This window comes from Lates calcarifer, linkage group LG13, assembly GCF_001640805.2.
Source record: "Lates calcarifer isolate ASB-BC8 linkage group LG13, TLL_Latcal_v3, whole genome shotgun sequence".
In the NCBI taxonomy this organism is placed as follows: Eukaryota; Metazoa; Chordata; class Actinopteri; family Centropomidae; genus Lates; species Lates calcarifer.
Window position 1 is genome coordinate 25431111 of NC_066845.1, and position 17237 is coordinate 25448347.

At 42.7% G+C, this 17237-nt stretch overlaps 1 protein-coding gene across 2 annotated transcripts in view; it reads right to left on the minus strand.

The window, feature by feature from the left end:
• Window positions 1–17237, minus strand: part of fras1 (Fraser extracellular matrix complex subunit 1) — a 222655-nt gene that overhangs the window by 35259 nt on the left and 170159 nt on the right. For both annotated transcript variants that reach the window (XR_001960653.2, XM_018673668.2), the window contains exons 29-40: window positions 17030–17189; window positions 16764–16942; window positions 12036–12152; window positions 11024–11138; window positions 9833–9970; window positions 8140–8172; window positions 6002–6133; window positions 5663–5791; window positions 4697–4944; window positions 4462–4613; window positions 2911–3073; window positions 870–1002 (exon numbers count right to left, since the gene is read on the minus strand). Coding sequence is in view for 1 of the 2 variants with exons in the window: in XM_018673668.2 (XP_018529184.1) it covers window positions 870–1002; window positions 2911–3073; window positions 4462–4613; window positions 4697–4944; window positions 5663–5791; window positions 6002–6133; window positions 8140–8172; window positions 9833–9970; window positions 11024–11138; window positions 12036–12152; window positions 16764–16942; window positions 17030–17189 (1699 nt within the window). In the remaining variant the exon portion in view is untranslated. The remainder of the gene's footprint in view (window positions 1–869; window positions 1003–2910; window positions 3074–4461; window positions 4614–4696; window positions 4945–5662; window positions 5792–6001; window positions 6134–8139; window positions 8173–9832; window positions 9971–11023; window positions 11139–12035; window positions 12153–16763; window positions 16943–17029; window positions 17190–17237) is intronic.

The window sequence follows — 17237 nt, forward strand, 5'->3', positions numbered from 1 at the left end:
GTCTCCCAGGGCTTTCAGCCACATCTCACAGCCTTCATCAGCCGACTGAGTTCGCTCTGAACCACTGGGTAGTGAACTTGAGATAACTGTGGTGTTCGGCAGCTTCTGTCATCTTCTTAGTATTTATTTATTTGTTATTGCTCGATAGGTGTGTTTTTAAGGTTTTTTATTCTTATTTAAGTGTGTGTGATTTTGTTGAACTGCTCCTCAGGCTCTAATTGCCCCTGGGGATGAATAAAGTTATCTGAATTGAGGTTTAACGTTGTTTTAAAAGCTGTTTTTGTTATTTTTAATGTTAATTTGTTCAAGTGGCATTAAGGCAGTTTAGTGTTGCACTTCCATAAGATATCCTGACGCTTTCACTATGTGAATCAAATAACTCCAAACACTTTCACCCACTCTATAAATAATAGGCTACACACACTGTTTGACCTCATTAACAGTCTAATGTATTATTTTAACTCTGTGTCTGTATCCCAGTCTTTTATTTGATGTTTGAATCCCACGCCGCTCTCGCAGTGACGCGTTTTCCCGGCTCAAACGTCGACAACAAACGTCTCACCTTTGTTCATTTTTCCAAACACTTCCTCTCGGGGACAGAGGAGAAGTACATCAGCGGCTGAGCGAGCATGCAGACAAAATTGGGACTTCAACAATTGCTCCATCTGTAGCCGGCTATCTGGCGGTGCTAATCCACAACATTACCATTCTGTGACAGATGGCATCAGCACTGCAGGGAATTTAACCGGCAAATTTGTGCGAGTATGTGTGTGTGTGTGACATAAATAGAAACGTGTGGCAGTGTACATGAGTCCAATCCAAAGATTTAAAGCTCAGAATGTGACCTGGGGAACGCAGGCAGCTCTCACCTCTCTTGGTGTTTTCAATGAAACCGTATTTAGGAGGACTGACGAGCCAAACCAGCAGGTCCTTCCTGGGCGTGTCCAGGTCTGACACGACGATGTGGTTGGTCGACAGCTGCACACGACCGCCCTCCTGGACCTGGACGAGAAAATTAAAGATAGTAACAACAATAAGATTAGGTGTGTTCGAGATCAGAACACTTCTTAAAATCCTGAAGGCGCCTTACTCCTGCGAGGTTTTAAAGTCTCGTGACATAAAGTCGAGCACATCTAATAAGTGTGTGTGTTTAAATCCTGAGTATTGAACATATCTCCCCTGTTGATTTGGACTTTAACCACAAGTCCTCTCCATGAGTTCTGGATCTGGATCTTCATCCTCCAGAAGTCCCAGCCTCGTCCTTTTCCCTCCCTCTTTCCGTTGTTTCTGTTGTTGTGTCGTCTTTCCAGGACCTCATGGTGGGAGGAGGTCGAGTGGCTCAGGTCACATCTGCTCAGCGACACCTGGAAGTCACTCGTTTATAATCTATAATTTTCTGTATGTACTGTAACATCTTTTGCACGTCCGTCATGGAAGAGGGATCTCTCCTCTGTTGCTCTTCCTGAAGTTTCATCCATTTTTTGTCCCTGTTAAAGGCTTTTTTGGAGACTTTTCCTTGTCCGATGTGAGGGTCAGAGGGTGTTGTATGATGTACAGATTGTAAAGCCACTTGTTATGATAAGTTATCTGATGGTTCTAAAGATGATCTTGTCAGATTCTCCTGTGGTGTGAGGTGTGTTCAGAGTGATTTTACCCTCCCTGATCTGATCGAAGACGTGTTCAATATTTACGATCAGGAGTGGTCCGACAACAAACAAGAGACGTCATCATCCGCCATGTTTGTTTACTCTAAAGTCTCATTTGACTGTGAGATTTGGAGTTTTGAGAGATCAGACTCTGGTTGTTGGTGGTGAATCTGTTAGTGTGTGCTGTGTTGTCATTACTGGTTGTCGTGTGCGTGGTCGAAGATTTAAAAACTGATTTGACGTATGAATCTGATTCTACTGTTCTGTGTGTTTTTGTCTTTAAATCACTGTTTTTCTTCCATCCAGTAATTATTATGGAAATAATGAATTTTCTGACTTTATTCCAAATCCCAGGAGGAAGTCTGAAGGACCAATAAAATAAATTATGAGGTTTGTCCTCTTTGAGTTGCTCCTTCCTTTATTATGTTCTTTTTAATTTCCCAAAACAAATCAAACTGTTATCAGGTGTAACCACTGGAGAAATCCCACTGTATTTGGAGACTGTCCTTAGAAAAAGAAGGTTTTTCTCTTTTTCTTTGTCTGCAGTTGAAGAAGAAAGGCCTCCTGGCTAAGTAAAGGAGATTTTTAAAACACAGACCCTAGAGATTCGACTTCATATCTTTCAGGAGGGGCTGTTCTGCGGTGCTAAAACAGGATTACTCCCTGAGGGAAGCTCTACAGTGAATATCAGTGTAAGTAAGTAAGTCTGACAACACATTTCCCCTCCTCCTCCTCCTCCACCAGGTACTCGCAGCAGCTGCAGCTCGGCTCTGTCTCAAAGTGTTGTGAAGTGTTGTTCGTGACATGTTCGCCATTTTTAACAGCCACAGGAAAAGAGCGCCGCAGTTATGGAGAAAACCAAAGATACGAGGCGACGTCTGCTGACCGAGAGAGAGGAGACATCGGATGGATATTTGATAGAGGAAGTCCCAGGATTGAGGTGATGTGTCCTCACTGATGATGAGTCTGAGTGGATGACTTTATGTGTTGGAGAAAGATGTATGCTTTCTCCACGACAGGCGGAGGAGAGGAAACGCTCTTCTTAATTACTGAGATGTTTACTAACGAGGCTGGTCCAACACTACGTGACAACATGTGACAGTCTCTGCTTCATTTGCCTCGTTAAAGGCTCTTTCTGACGACAGCAGCTGCTTTAATAAACTCGACAAGTTTCATGAGCAGTCAGGGTGATGGGGGGGAATAACTGTGTGTGGGATTATTTTTAGAATCAGGCCTGCGTGGTGCAGAGTTTTCGTTCGAGTACCTTGATGCCGCTGCGGACAGTCACCACCGGCGGCTGCCTGGGCGTGGAGGTGATGGTGATGGTGCACATCTGATTGTCGAGGCGATTGTTGTCTCCGTCATAAACGACAAAGTGGAAGATGTCAGTCACGGGTTGACTGCCCGTCTCTAATGAAGTGATGTACCTGTAGAAGGAGATATTGATCAGATTTATTCTCAATCTTTTCTTGTTTGCTACAATAATTCTCTATCTGTCTATGTGTCTCCTCCTGGATTGACAGAGGACTTAGGAAAGCTATGTTTTATCCGTCCCATAACGATACTGCTGCTGCTAATCTCTGCAAAGCACTAATAAAACTGAAATCCAAACCACTGTAATCTTCTCTAATCCCATTTAATTCTCATAAAACAATTCCTGGCTCTTGTTTATACGAGCCGGCGCCACAGAGACAAAACTGATACAGGCGATTTGAAGACTGCCCCCGGAGATCGCCGTGCGCTGAAGCTAATCAGGACCTGCATTATGGAAATGAAGCAGTTAGCATGTGAATATTTATATTTCATCTTAGCGCCTCTCATGGGGGGCCTCACTTGCATCTTGCAGGTAATATCAGAGTGACGCTAATTGGCGTTGCTTATGCCAACAGACTGAGTCACTGAACGTAATGGAGGAAGAAGCTGCTGAACAATTTCCTGCTAATTGGTTTGTTTTCTTCACGGTTTTCGTTAATGTCTGTGGAGCTCTGATCTCGTGAGGAGAAATGTTAAGTTTGAAGGAAAACAAAATGTCTCAAACAAGCTATTACTGCCTCCTCTTCTGCTGCTGCGAGGAGGAGGAGCAAGAAATCAGAGAAATTGATCACGACTACGACTGCAGCATGGAGAACCCTCAAAGCCTTTTTATCTCCCGCAGAGTGGCATCAACACCAGACTTTCCCTTTAAAACAGCCTCTTAACTAACGGCTCGGCACCTCCGCTAACTAAGAACATATTGCTCTTGTCCTTCAAAGATCTCTCGACATCAGTGTAAGTGGTTTTTATGTTTTAGCTTCTGTTGAAGCCTCTATGGATTCATAAAAAAGTGAAACACTTTTAAAACACGCAGGACAAACTCAACATGCCTGCAAGGTGAAAATAAAGTTTAAAATACCCAAAAAAGTTGTCATCATGAGGGAGCTATAACAGAACCCTCTGAACATTTTTTTATTAGAGCTAAAAAGGTGCTAATTCGCTCTCTCCTCTCTCCCATAGACCCTCATGAACCTTTATTGCTCATACAATGATGGCTTCTTGAAACGACTAAGGGTTTTTGAAAGTCATTTTTGGTTAGTAGCTGCAGGTTTTATGCTGATATTCTGTTTTTATAAGCCTCTAAAGCAGCATTTAAACCATGACGGGGGAAACTAAAACCCTGCACCGGAACCAACAATGCTCTTTTGGGCGATTTTTTATTTCAGGTTTTAGAGACTCTTCCCCTCGAAGCTGAGCAGGAAACTTCATCACATTTGATAAACAGAAAAAAACGGCGAGAAAAGCAAAGGCTGATACATCAGTCTGAGGATCTAAATCCTACCTGATCCTGTGCTTGTTGATGTCCTCCATGGTGAAGGAGGAGTACTCCCTCAGCTCCTGGTGCTCCTGCTGGGACTGGCTCCTGGTCAGGATGCCGTACATGGGCACTGACACCAGCTGGATCCGGATCTGGTCATCTGGAGACGTGGTATCCTGTGATCGACAAGACAGGACGGTTCACGCCAAGACGAGAATCACACGTCTGTCTCTGCGTGAACTCATCTGCTCTCACTCACCGTGTACGCCAGGTGCGAGCGTCTGATCACCGTGCTGCTTTTCTCGCCCACTTCCAGCGACAGCGTGGCCGCCGGGTCGCGCTGCGGCCCATCGCCCCCGGCGCCCAGCACCACCACCTGCACCACTGTGGTCGCCATGGAGATGCCATCACTGACAGAGAAGGTGATGGCGTCGTCCTGGGTGGAGAGGCCGGCGTGTCGGTAGAGCAGAACATTGCGGGTGATGTCGCTGAAGGTGAAGATGTCGCCTGAAGAGACGGAGGAGATCCTGGTTATTTGTTCTGATTAGTTCATCTGTGTAGCTACTGATCACTTTAACTTTTTAACATTTGAACTAATCTTAAACTGGATGAAGAAGTTTTACTGGATCTTAAGTAACCAGAGGGACAAACTGAGCAAACACCTCCTCTTGTCGTCCTGTGTCCACTCAAAGTGTCACAGAAAAACACAGATTTTTAACCAGAGACTGTTTTATTCTGTGTTTTTACTGCTTTTAATTACTTGGTCTGTTTGTTTTGGAGAGGAGGAGACCTGTGTGAATAATTCAGCTCTTAGTAAAAACCTCCTGAACCATGAACACTGAAGCAATGCAAACCTGAAAACAAGCTGAGCTAATGTTAGCGACAGCTGAGCTAACAGCCCGCAGCCCTGACGTCTCACGTCCGCAAAGGAAACACAGATTTTTTTGTTCCGAGTTTAATGATATTGATCTAAATGTGTGGTTCCGTATACTGTGAATGTGTAGGAGGACACTGGGAGAGAACAGATGGTCAATCTGAAGTTTGTTAAATATACTGGAGGAGAAAGAGCATCTTTTTACAGCCTCTGTGTGCTGTGCAGATATCACTCACCAGAACAATCCGAATCATGAACTCCTATCACCCTCCAGGTTTTCCCTCAGTCATGTGCACACTGAGTCAAGTGTGAGTTTGTTTTGTGCAGAGTCAGCGAGTGTTATCGTCTCACCGTTGGTCATGCTGGTGTGTGCGCTGCCGTCAGTCTTAATTAGCTCTCCGTGGATTGGAGCTTCCACCAGCTCAAACTCCAGCTCGTCTGGAGCCGTGTCAGCGTCGCTTACCGCCAGCTGCTGACCACCTACACACACACACACACACACACACAGAGAGAGAGAGAGGGGTGTAAAAACACACACTCATGCACAGCATCCAGTACTGTTGAGCATCAGAGATCATTATCTCACACACCACGTCATCTCTTACTGTATCTCCTCACCACAGGTTGTCCTCTTGGAGTTTAGTATTAGTTTCGTGTGTGTGTGTGTGTGTGTGTGTGTGTGTGTCTTACCGATGGCGGCCTGTCCTCCCAGGCTGACCTCCAGCAGTGGGTCCAGAACCTGAAACACCGGCGGCTGCTGGTGGTTGGACAGCAGCAGGACGGCAAAGTCCAGCTCCGGAGTCGTGTATTCACCGTCTGACACTGAGACACGAAAACAAACAAACACATAAACAAACAGGTAAACACTCAAAACATGAAAAGACAGAGAAGGGAAATGAATAAGATACAAACACACGCCTCTGATGGTAATTACCTCCCTTTTTCAGAAGATCACAGGAGGTGTAACTAAAAAAAACTCCATGAATCAAGACAGAATCAATTAACCAAACAGGTGAAACATTTGATCTGGATTTCAGGTGGAAACTCGTTATGCTCGTTAACTGTTTTTGGGTGGGAGGAGGATTAACGGCTTTATCGGCTCCACTTGTCACCTCACGTGGTCTGAGAAGGAAAAAGCGCCACAAGCCAATTATCACATTCAGATATAAAAAGATAGTGAGACTGACTGAGAATGACGGAGCAGGAAATTGTCTGTGTCACATTTTATTACAGTTAAATTGTGACTTCACACTAAAATTAGCTCGTTTAAATGTGTTAGTTCTGTTGCATTGTGGGGATTCATTTGAATATGATAATAAAGAGGAAATTAGTGAGAGTTTCTGCTTTTTTTGATGAACAGAAAAGTGCTTGAGCACAGCTTTTTCATTTCATATCCACAGGAAGCAGTGAGTTAAACTCAATACTTCAATCTTCCACTGTTCATTTTTGGATTTTTTGGGAGAATACAACAGCAAACGATGCTGTGTGAACTGTTTCTCTGGATATTATGACACTTGAAATTCTTTATAACAGACATGAAAAAACAAACAAAACAAACTTCCTCTGGACTCTGAAAACAAGCCGCCTCTTCCTGTCAGCTTTGTCAGATTTCTGCTCTCATTACTTTACTTTACTCTGATGTGAACATCAGCTGTAGAAGCTGAAGAGTGGGACAGTTTAATGCTTCATTACGTGTCCTGCATTCACATTTTTAATTGAAGAACCTTATGGCTGTCCTGTGTATAATTTATGGGAAAACCCACACACTGCTCCTCTGCCGTGAACTGCTGCTCTGTATATACAGTACTGCTGGTCCAGGTGTAATTAAATCTAAAAAAGAAGTGCTGCTACACATTGGCTGTTACCCTGCTTTTTAAACATGAATATGTCCATAATTTTATGGATTTCATTGTGAAATAACCATTTAAATTTAATGTTTTTGCCTTGGATTTTTTTCTTTTTTTAACTTTTGTCCAAAGAGCACCGACACCACACTTTGTCTGAACCTCTGAGCACTCCTCTGTTTTCATTTGAAGAAATTACACTTAACTTCTTTATGTACTCACATTGTTTAACCAGCAATTCATGCACTTTTAATATAATTTATATCTTGATCTGCACTGCACCAGCTCTACCAGCCACCAGTGTACACCTGCTTGTCGGAGCTGTCTCTGTCTTTAAACAGAGAGCTGTGGAGTGGGGACGCTGGACGTTCCTGCACTTGGACACACCTGGTTGTTTTTGTTTGGGTTTTGTCGTCTTTATTTTGTTTATCTGGTACGACCCCAGAGTCCCCTCCTCCTCCACAGCTGAGGGAGGATGGATGGAGGATAAAAGCATCAGAGACTGTAGTCTGGGGCTGTACTGTACTGCACCTCAAGGCCTCTACACTGAAGTGAAAAGCACTTTGGTGACCGGCTCTGAACACCCATAAACACATATTTCTCAAACAGCTGAGCAGCAGGAGCACTTCATCAACACATGCAGTGAACAGAGGAGACGTGGTTTTTATCTGCAGGTTAAAGGTGAAGGAACCAGAGAAGAGGATCAAGAGAGGAAGTGATGGAAGAAACAAAGAGGAAAGTGACAAAGGTGGAGAGGAGAGTGAAGGACAAAATCTAAGGGGAGGAAAGAGGAAGGACATTTTTGGTGAAGATTAAAAGGTGTAGGATGAAAAAAGGGACAAAGAGGAGGACAGAGAAGAAGATGTCACAACAGGAATATGGAGAGAAAAAGGAGAGAAGACAGACGGAGGGTGTGAGGAAGACAATGATGGTGACGGAGGTGAGGAAGAGTGGAAAATAAGAGAAGAGAGATGAAGTATTTACCTGTGAAATAGATGCTCAGAGACTCGGGCAGACCTGTTGGGGTTAAAGGAAAAGAAAGAGTTGACAGGGTGCTGCACTGAGCATAAAAACTAAAAGGATGAAGCTTTAAATGCATAAAACTCAAGAGGCAATGAGGATGATTTACTGATGCAAAGCTCTCCACAAACCCAGCTTAAGACAAACTAAAGTCAGCTTTGATCTTGGATTAGGGATTATCTCTTGGACTGTGCGTCTCTTCAAAATGGCTGAGAATCCCTTTGAAAGTGTCTGACACGCCCTCAAGATTGTTTTTAAAACACTTCAAACTCCACTTTTCAAATATTAATCATCTGTGCTGTTCATTGTTTGATAGCTTGATGTTTTTTTTTTGTTAGTGTCAGAGTGAATGAGATAATATCACGTGTTACAGAATTAAATTAAATTAAATTAAAGACCTTGAATTGTAAAAGGCAAAATATTACAGTCGCCTTGTGAAGTAACATCAAGAACTTACAACTCTCCAGGGGCAAAGGAAGCTGTGTATACTACCCAGCATGCATTGCATGGTTGAAAAACTGGTACAGAGATGAGTCCTAAAACCAGGAAGTAAGTTAGCGTATTAGCATGTTAGCTCTTCCTGTTCCCTCGTCCCAGAGTCAGTGTGTTTCTGGTTAAATGTCTGAAATAAGGTCTGTGGTTTTAACACAAGCTCAAGACATTTTCAGGTTTTATTCTCCGACATAAAATGGGTCAGTAAATCCCCCACTCCTGATGTTTGAAGCTTTTACGTGTCTTAAAAAAGGCGGTTGCTAACGAGTGTCTAAATGAGACTACAGAGGTTGACATGAATTGGTACATGAGACCAAGTGACTTTGTTGTTCAATAATATTTTTTGTGAAGTCTGCAGATGAAGGAGAGTGCTTTTCCATTTTAAATCCACCACCCCTCTACTTTTCTTGCATGACGTGTGGTGATCCAAAATATCTACTGGGTCAATCTGCGTCAAATCCAGCGATGGACTTCAATATAAAACGATGTTTGTAATTATACGGAGAACATTGGTATTTTGTTCACTTAAGGATCAAACATTTTCACATTTTCATGTTCCTACAGATAAGAAAATGGTTTAATTCTTAATACCTTCATGTCCATTAGTAGACACCAACTTTAGATCATATGGGGGCAAAAATATGAGTTTATAATACCTTCAATATCACACTCTTCACTGGCTTCACAGATAAAATAATATCAAGTGCTATCAAGTACTCTTTCATGAGACAGACAAGGTTTGAACAGAATCTGAGACGCCGCTGCAACGACCTTATCTGCTCAGGGACACTGTCCGTCTTTAGACAGCTTTCAAACTCCAACACACTCTAACAAAAAAGAACGTGAATAGTAAATCACATGAGAATAATACGCCACAGCCGGTGCAGGTCCACGTCCTTCATGTGGTGGAACTAGGAGCCTAACGCTGCGTTAACGAGGCTGGGATTACTTCTTTTGTTTCCACAGAAAGTGTCTGTGGTCGGCGATGGCAGTGCCTCTCAGCTACAGATCAATATGCGGCCGCTCGGCTGAAACAGCTCCAGAAATAAACCCGGGCCACTGCAGCCGCTTCACATTAATTATATTTGATTTACAAAACAAACACAGAATCAAACAAACAAACAGAAACAAAGTGCTCGTTACTGATTTTTTTTCCCAGTCTCACCGATGAAGGAGTACTGGTAGAGCTCCTGGAGGTGCGACGGCGCCTGTGGTGGTCTGTAAACGATCTTGCCGTTGTTGACGTCGGCCTGGGTGAAGTGTTTCACCGGCGTGTACGGTCTGTCCCGATGTTCGATCGCCCCTGGAAACAAAAACAGGAAGAGATTCAGTTCCATCCTGCTGCAGGTATTCATCGTCTATCCAGAGGAAAACATGATGCAGAAATATTTCTCAAAGATGATCTGGAGCTGGAGGTAATCTAGACCTCAGACATCCAGCCTGTTAGTATCACAATAAATGTAAAATCATTATTTCTTTTGAGTTTAAAGGCAAATTTTTGCAGATTAATTCTGGTTTTAGACTTTTCTTTATGATCAGAACAGTTGAAAATTTCACAAATCTGAAGCAGAAAAACAATTATCAAACTTAAATAATCTAAACTTGTGCAATAAATATCACTACTCCTCCTCTTCTTGAAGGCTCCATTCACTTTTAGTTTGTGTTGTTATTTTGAATCACAACTGTAGATCATCTCACTTCATTAATTCATCTACAGAAGAGTTCATCAAGTGTTCCAGAGACGACTTTGTATTGATTTTTGTGCAGTAAAAAAATCAACATTCAACAACTGAAAAGTAGATAGAAATAGAAATAGAGATACATCCAAATGTAACATTTCAAAGACCACAAACTGCGAGGGTCAAATCTGATTTTTAGGAAATAAAATGAAAAATGTTTCTGTTTAATCTGAATGCCGTCCTCCTCCTCATTGACTCTGCTCAAAATGATTTCTACACAAATTTATCAGTCCATTAGCTGATGAATATGACCCATTGTAAATCGTTTTTTTATTTTTTTCGCCTTTCATTAGACAGAGAGCTGAAAATGATACACCAGCCTGTCAGATGGTCCAGAGATGAAATTAATGACTTCACGTCTGAGCAGCACATTAAGTTCAGCTCAAAAAAAAAAAAGGGAAATCAACACTCATTCTTGTGAAAGTCCAGACTGAGAGCTGCTAATTAAATAGTTCTGTAGCTGAATCGAGGCCTGTGAGCAAAAGGTTGTTAGTTTCTGTTGTTATTCCCATCTGGGAAAAGCTAAACTGTGGATGAGAGTGGATTTGTCTTTTCCACATCATGAGGGAAAGTGTGTGTGTGTGTGTGTGTGTGTGTGCAGTGTGTGTGTGGCTGACCTTGTCCTGGCGGCAGGGGTTTGGTGATGTTGTAGACGAGCTTCTCGCTGGGAGTCTCAGAGTCGACGAAGGACAGAGCTGAGGGTGTTATCTCTGTCACCCGATCCTCCAGAGCCTTCACACACACACACACACACACACACACACACACACACACACACACACACACACACACACACACACTGAGGTGAGAACAGAGGTAAAACAACAGCTACTATATCCTCCATCTCTGATACGCCCCTTGTGATTTTAACTGAGAGACTGAGGGACCCACGACAGTCTCTTCCTCACAGCTGCTGCATTTTCCAGGACATTTCAAGGAAATTTTGAAAAACATAGAATAAGTACAATCTGCTTTTTATTACCACTGACAGGCTCAGATTGTTATTCTAAGTGTCTGACAACATCATGGACAGGATTCCTACAGAGACAGAGCTTTTTATTAAAGAGGAAGATCCTTTTTGTTCAACCAGAAACATCTCTATATATCACTACCAGACTCCATTGACAAAAACAGGGATTTTACTGAGCAGTTGCTGGAGCACCACTGCCTGGATCGGTTAGTTTGTTTGTGTTGTTGTGTGATATTTTTAACTGTATTAAGTATCTGAATACTTCCTCCACCACTGAACATCACACAGTAACATTCAAAAACTAACAGATGGAGGCAGTGGTATTCCCGCAGCTCCTGTGTTCTCCTCTGTAAAATAGCTGTTTTTGTCTATGGAGTCCGGTGCTGGTATATAACAATATTTACATATATATTTTATACAAATGTTCATATTTTATTTTCCTATTAGCATACTGTTTGTACACAATGTGTGTCTGATATAGGTAATATTTGCCTTTTACTCATTGATATTTTATTAATTAATGTTAGATATTTATCTTATATATTTGTACATGTTTATAAAGTAGTGACAGAGGTGGGAGGGGACATATAAACCAGTTTTTGAGAGGGTTTCTGTGACGTCTGCATTTGTTTACTTGTATATTTGTAATATATTTTCACCGTGATCTGCAGGTCACAGTCAGGGGCCAGCTGAGGGAATCCAGGGATCTGAGGCAGGACGCCGATGGTGAAGGTCTGAGCATCGCTCTGTATGACTGGAGCTGCCTCTGTGGAAACCTGTGGACACACACACTCTAAATATTAGGGCCCTCTTAAAGAAAATAACCTCAACGCACCTAGACATAGCCATCTTCCCTTATCTCTACCCGCTCTAAACTTCTCTTATCTTGAAGTTTGAAGTCTCAATCTGCGGCACATTCCCTCAATAAATGTCTGTTTCTTCCCGCTGCAAACCGGCAGTGTGGATTATGCATTATTTCTGAATGACAGGCTCCTGAGAATCACCAGGAGTAAGATACAACAGATGCGATAAAACACGAGCTGCAGTCCAATAACTGTGACAACGGAAAGTGAACCTGACATGAGGCTGTGCTGCAGGGATGAACCACAGAAGCTGGATCTGTTTCTTCCCATAAATCACCGCCTGCGCCACAAGAATATTAATGAAGGAGACGTCAATTTGAGTAAAAGTCGGTGTAATGATCTCAGCACTCAGCTGACCATGTTTAAGCATCGGGGCAGTTGCTGCTCTTATTAAAGCAACTACACTATTGATTACTCCTGAATTACTCTAAAATCCATTAAATCAAATAAAGAATTAATAAAAACATGATATGAAGAGAGAGAGCGTCGACAGCAGTGGACAGCTGTTCCTGAACCAGGCCACCTCTTTTATTTAAACACTGCCTCAGATAATTCGCTCATCGTCTGCTTACGGCTGCTGTTGCTAGGCAACCTTTTACACCCGCATGCAAATATTAAGATTTCTACATGAATAAGATTCTGTGAACAGATTCATGATGCCACACCCCCTTTTTTTTACAGCATCGGATAATTCAAACTCATCAGACGAATGAACGCTCGGAGGAAACCATCTTTGCTCGTCGTCTTCTTCTCTCCTACAGCGTCTCTTTCCCGTGCCGATTCTGATGCTTTGACCTCTGACCTCTCTACGTTTCCTCGCTAATAAAGAATGTGAATGACTTAAATTAGAATTTAAGATTATGTTAATTGAATTGCTGATAAGCGACGGAGAAGCAGCCGGATCAGTCTAATCCCCTTTGCCTTCTCCTCGTCTGGAGTGAAACTACACTTGAATTGTGGTTCTGCTCCTCTTCCACCCACTGAACTACTTTCTTTTTTTCCCAGTGTTTCTCTTACTCTAGCTCTCTTCAGTATATAAGCCTTAAATTGCTCTGTCCCCTGATGAGCAGCAGCAGCAGGCTCTTGAATGTCCGTCTCTCAGTGTTTGTCACCACTTTACTGATTCTGTTGCGGCTGCTTGTTCCCTGTCACGTCAGCCGCAGTGTGGAGGAAAGAAAGTTCAAGAGCTCGTCGTCGCCTCTGTCAGTCAGAAATAATGTAACGCCGGCGTGAAGCCTGGAGTCAGCGCCACCAATCACAAGTAATACGCTACCATGAGAGGCAGCGCTGAGTCAGCTGGATTTATGCACAGAGGTGCTGTAGCAGTAAATTATTGATCACACACTTGATTCCATTCAACACAAATGACATATCCAGTATGTGTGATTTTAAACCCGATAAATCTTTTATATAAAACAAAACCACATCCACAGTCCCAAGTTAAACTCTGCTGTCACATACATACACAACTTTGTCTCACAGTGAGGTTAAGGCTCTGTAAACACGGGGATGTTGTGTCCTGTTTACTGACATCAGGACAAATGAGTTTCCTCTCGTTTTGCAGTGATGGAGCTTCATTTTTCTTTTAATTTTGTTTTATACGGCACCTTTACTGGGCAGTTCAGCCTCAGCCTTACCAGCATGTTTCCCAGTAGTTGGTGGAAACAAAGAGAGTGAATTATTCTGTCGACACAAAAACGACTCAAAATTAATCAGAATCCTCCTTTAGGTTTGTTGGATGTGCAAAGAAGCAACTTTATAAAAGCTTAAATCTGATCATAATGTCCACAAATTCCTTCCTACACAGAGTTAACTGTGACTAAACACAAACTTACAATGTAGATATATTCGTTTTCTAAGTGTTTTAAATCTAATACAAAGCAAATTATGCCGTAAAAGCAAAGCTGATTCTACGATTTGGGAATATAAAAGGCTCAGACTGGCCATAAGCTGCAAACTAAAACTTTTCATTGTTTTTATTTAAGTAGTTTTAAGGCTTTTTATACCTTTAACACAGAGCAGACAATAAAAAGATGACAGGAAATGAAGGGAGTGACAACAAGCTTCCTTTATTCCCAAGCCACAAAGCTGCTCCCTCCTCTAAATATACACACATTTAAAGTATTTTATATTAACAGGATTAATTCATAGCTCAGGTGTCTGGTTCTTGTGTTGAATTAGTCGAGTATTTCTTGAGCTACACGACAGAAACGAGCCGGACACATAAGAATCACCATCTCTGTGATGTAAATTTGCAAAACCACAAGCTGACGGATGAGAAAACATACGTGCCATCAATCTCCATTCAGCTGCAGAACTCCCCAGTGAGTTTCAAATCAGTCGGTTCCAACATTTCGATAAAAAGCAGTGCGGGGACAATATTACCACCCTGACAAACCATCAGGTTTAATCAGCACCTCTGACACCAAGCAAAAATGCTTCTGGTTCAGTTTGTGACGGGTTTTTTGCTTTTCCTCGCCTCTGCTTTTCCCGTCAAAATGATGAGACACTGGAGAATTTAATCTGAATCCTACACTGTGTAATTGAAACGTATTTGCCCTGATGGATGGAGCCAGAATGTGTGTGTGTGTGTGGGGGGGGGGGGGGGGGGGTGCTGGACGAAGAGAGAGATCATTAGATGTAGCTACAAGCTTTTGGCTGCCTCTTTTGTTTTTCTAATGGAGCTGAGGAGAAGTGGAGCCTGGCCTGAAAACGCTCTAACTGCGGTGTGATGAATGCTCCACCGGTTTTAGTGGGATTGTCTCAGATTTGGGGCCAATTTGCAAGTAATTTGGTGTCATTAACGCTAATCAAGATGAGTCAGTATGGCTTGATTTGAGTGCCTATGAGTCACACAGGAAGTTTGGTGGTAAGGTTTGGACTGAAGGAAAAGAAATCCGCGGTGAAGAGGCGAGAAGACGACAGAGGACGAAAAGGAGACGCATATATCAGGCGTTAATACACAGAAACTGTCTGCTGAGTAATGAGGAGACTGTAACTTCTCAAATAAAAAACAAACACGGAACAACATTCTTTACAAGTTTCTATAAACAGCAGTTTTATATGTGTATACCAAGAACGATTTCATGGTTACAAGGAAAATAAGAGATGAAACGGTAGAGGTGAAAGAAAAGAGACATGAGAGGAAGAGGAGAGGCAGAGAGATAAATCAAAGCAGATGAAGAAGACGTGTTGGAAAAGGGTTGAAGACTGGAAAAGAGGAGGAGAAAGAGGAGGTAACATGGGAGTGTGAACTTCAAAGACAGAGAGACGATCGGGGGGCAACAAGGACGACAACATGCATCTCTGTCACCGTCTCCTCCTCTTTCTCTTTCAGCGTTCGCACCGGCCCCTCGAGCTTTCCTCGTCTCACGGTGTATTTATTTTCTTTTATCAGGTTTTTGAAATTATTTATTTGTACAGTGGTAGTACTACAAACTCAGCAGTGAGAAACAACCGTGTTGTGTGTTTACTCTGGCAGTGAACTCCTCAGGTTTTTAAAACTAGTGCAGAAGTTCACTGCCATGTAACCGTGGTATAAAAAGGATGATACAGTTCAGTCAGGGAACTGTATTATCCTCTTTGTACGGTAAAAAAAGGATGATACAGTTGACTGACTGAACTTTAACGCTCTTTTTTGATGCTCTGATCTTCCCCTTCTTCTTCTTTGAATCATGTATTTATGGATGATACACTGCTTCCACGTTTGATGATCTTTTCTGCAGCATTTCTTAAACGTTCACTCTGTATGTTCAGCGTCATGTAGTGTAACGTCTGCTACGACGAGCAGCCACGATAGGGCCTTCCATGTAGAGGTGTTATATCTACACTTCTTTATGATCTTTAAGAACGGCCACAGAAAACAACACGACAGATTTTTTCCTCCTCTCTGTGTGGTCGCTGGGATGAAATCTTTTCAAGATTTGTTGCGTTTCCCATCTTTGTTTTGCAGATTGTCTTAATCTGGACTTTTAAGGTAACCGGAACGCAACCAGAACTCTCCCCAGTTCTGCTCATGTTTCTTACTTGTCCCAAGCTTTCTTTATTTTAAATATATTTTTCATTGAGTGTCAATAATACAAAGTATGTACATAGACAGAAAACAGGGGAAAGTTCCATGATACAGTGCTGAGTGGACATAGTTTTGAGTCCACCTAAGTATGTAAACACTGGATCCCCGATGGAAAAGAATTTGTCCCTGGCCTCCTGAGTGTGTGTTTTACTGCTGCCTGAATGGCTGTTGTTGCGTTAATGCTGCTGTGTGATAGGTTGTTGGAATAAAATGCCCAAATTGGATAAAAATGCTCTGAGCTTATCGTCTCACTCGACATTAATTTTATTGCGACCCTGGGCAGAGATTGTTTCATCGACCAGCCCTACAGGAAAGAACCTGAGGGCTCCTGTAAAGCAGTCAGTGGAGAAAGGCGATTCAAAAACAGAAGCCTCTCTACTCTGAGACAAAAAGAAAGAGAGACACGACTGAGACGTGTCCTCTGAGGACAGAGGGGAAGAATCAGTACCGACCTGGAACTGGAAGGAGTCGCTGTCGGTGCCTCTGCCAAAGTGGTGGTACCAGACTGTGCCGTCGTTGACGTCCTGCTGCGTGAATGAAGTGGTCGCTGTAAAGCCGCGGTCGTCGGTAAGCGAGGGACGCCAGCCGTCTGGTGGGCCGTCAGCTGGCATGGACACCAGCACCACCTCCCCTGGACAGAGACGGTGGAGGTGAGTTTCAGTAAGTTATCAGAGAACGTTTTGGCTGCTCTCAATCTCTTGAAAAAACGTGTTTGTACCATGTTTGGGTTGTCCGTCTGAGGCGAGGATGGTGTAGACGATGTCATCGGTGCTCACTCCCTTGTAGTCGGCCTTCAGGTATTTTTTATCCAGCCGCACCATCCCTCCTTCTTTGACCCAGGTCATCGGCACAGAGTGCACAAGCGGAGAGTCTGCAGCCTTAAAAAAACAAACACAGATATATGTTTTAACCCTTGCAACATTTAA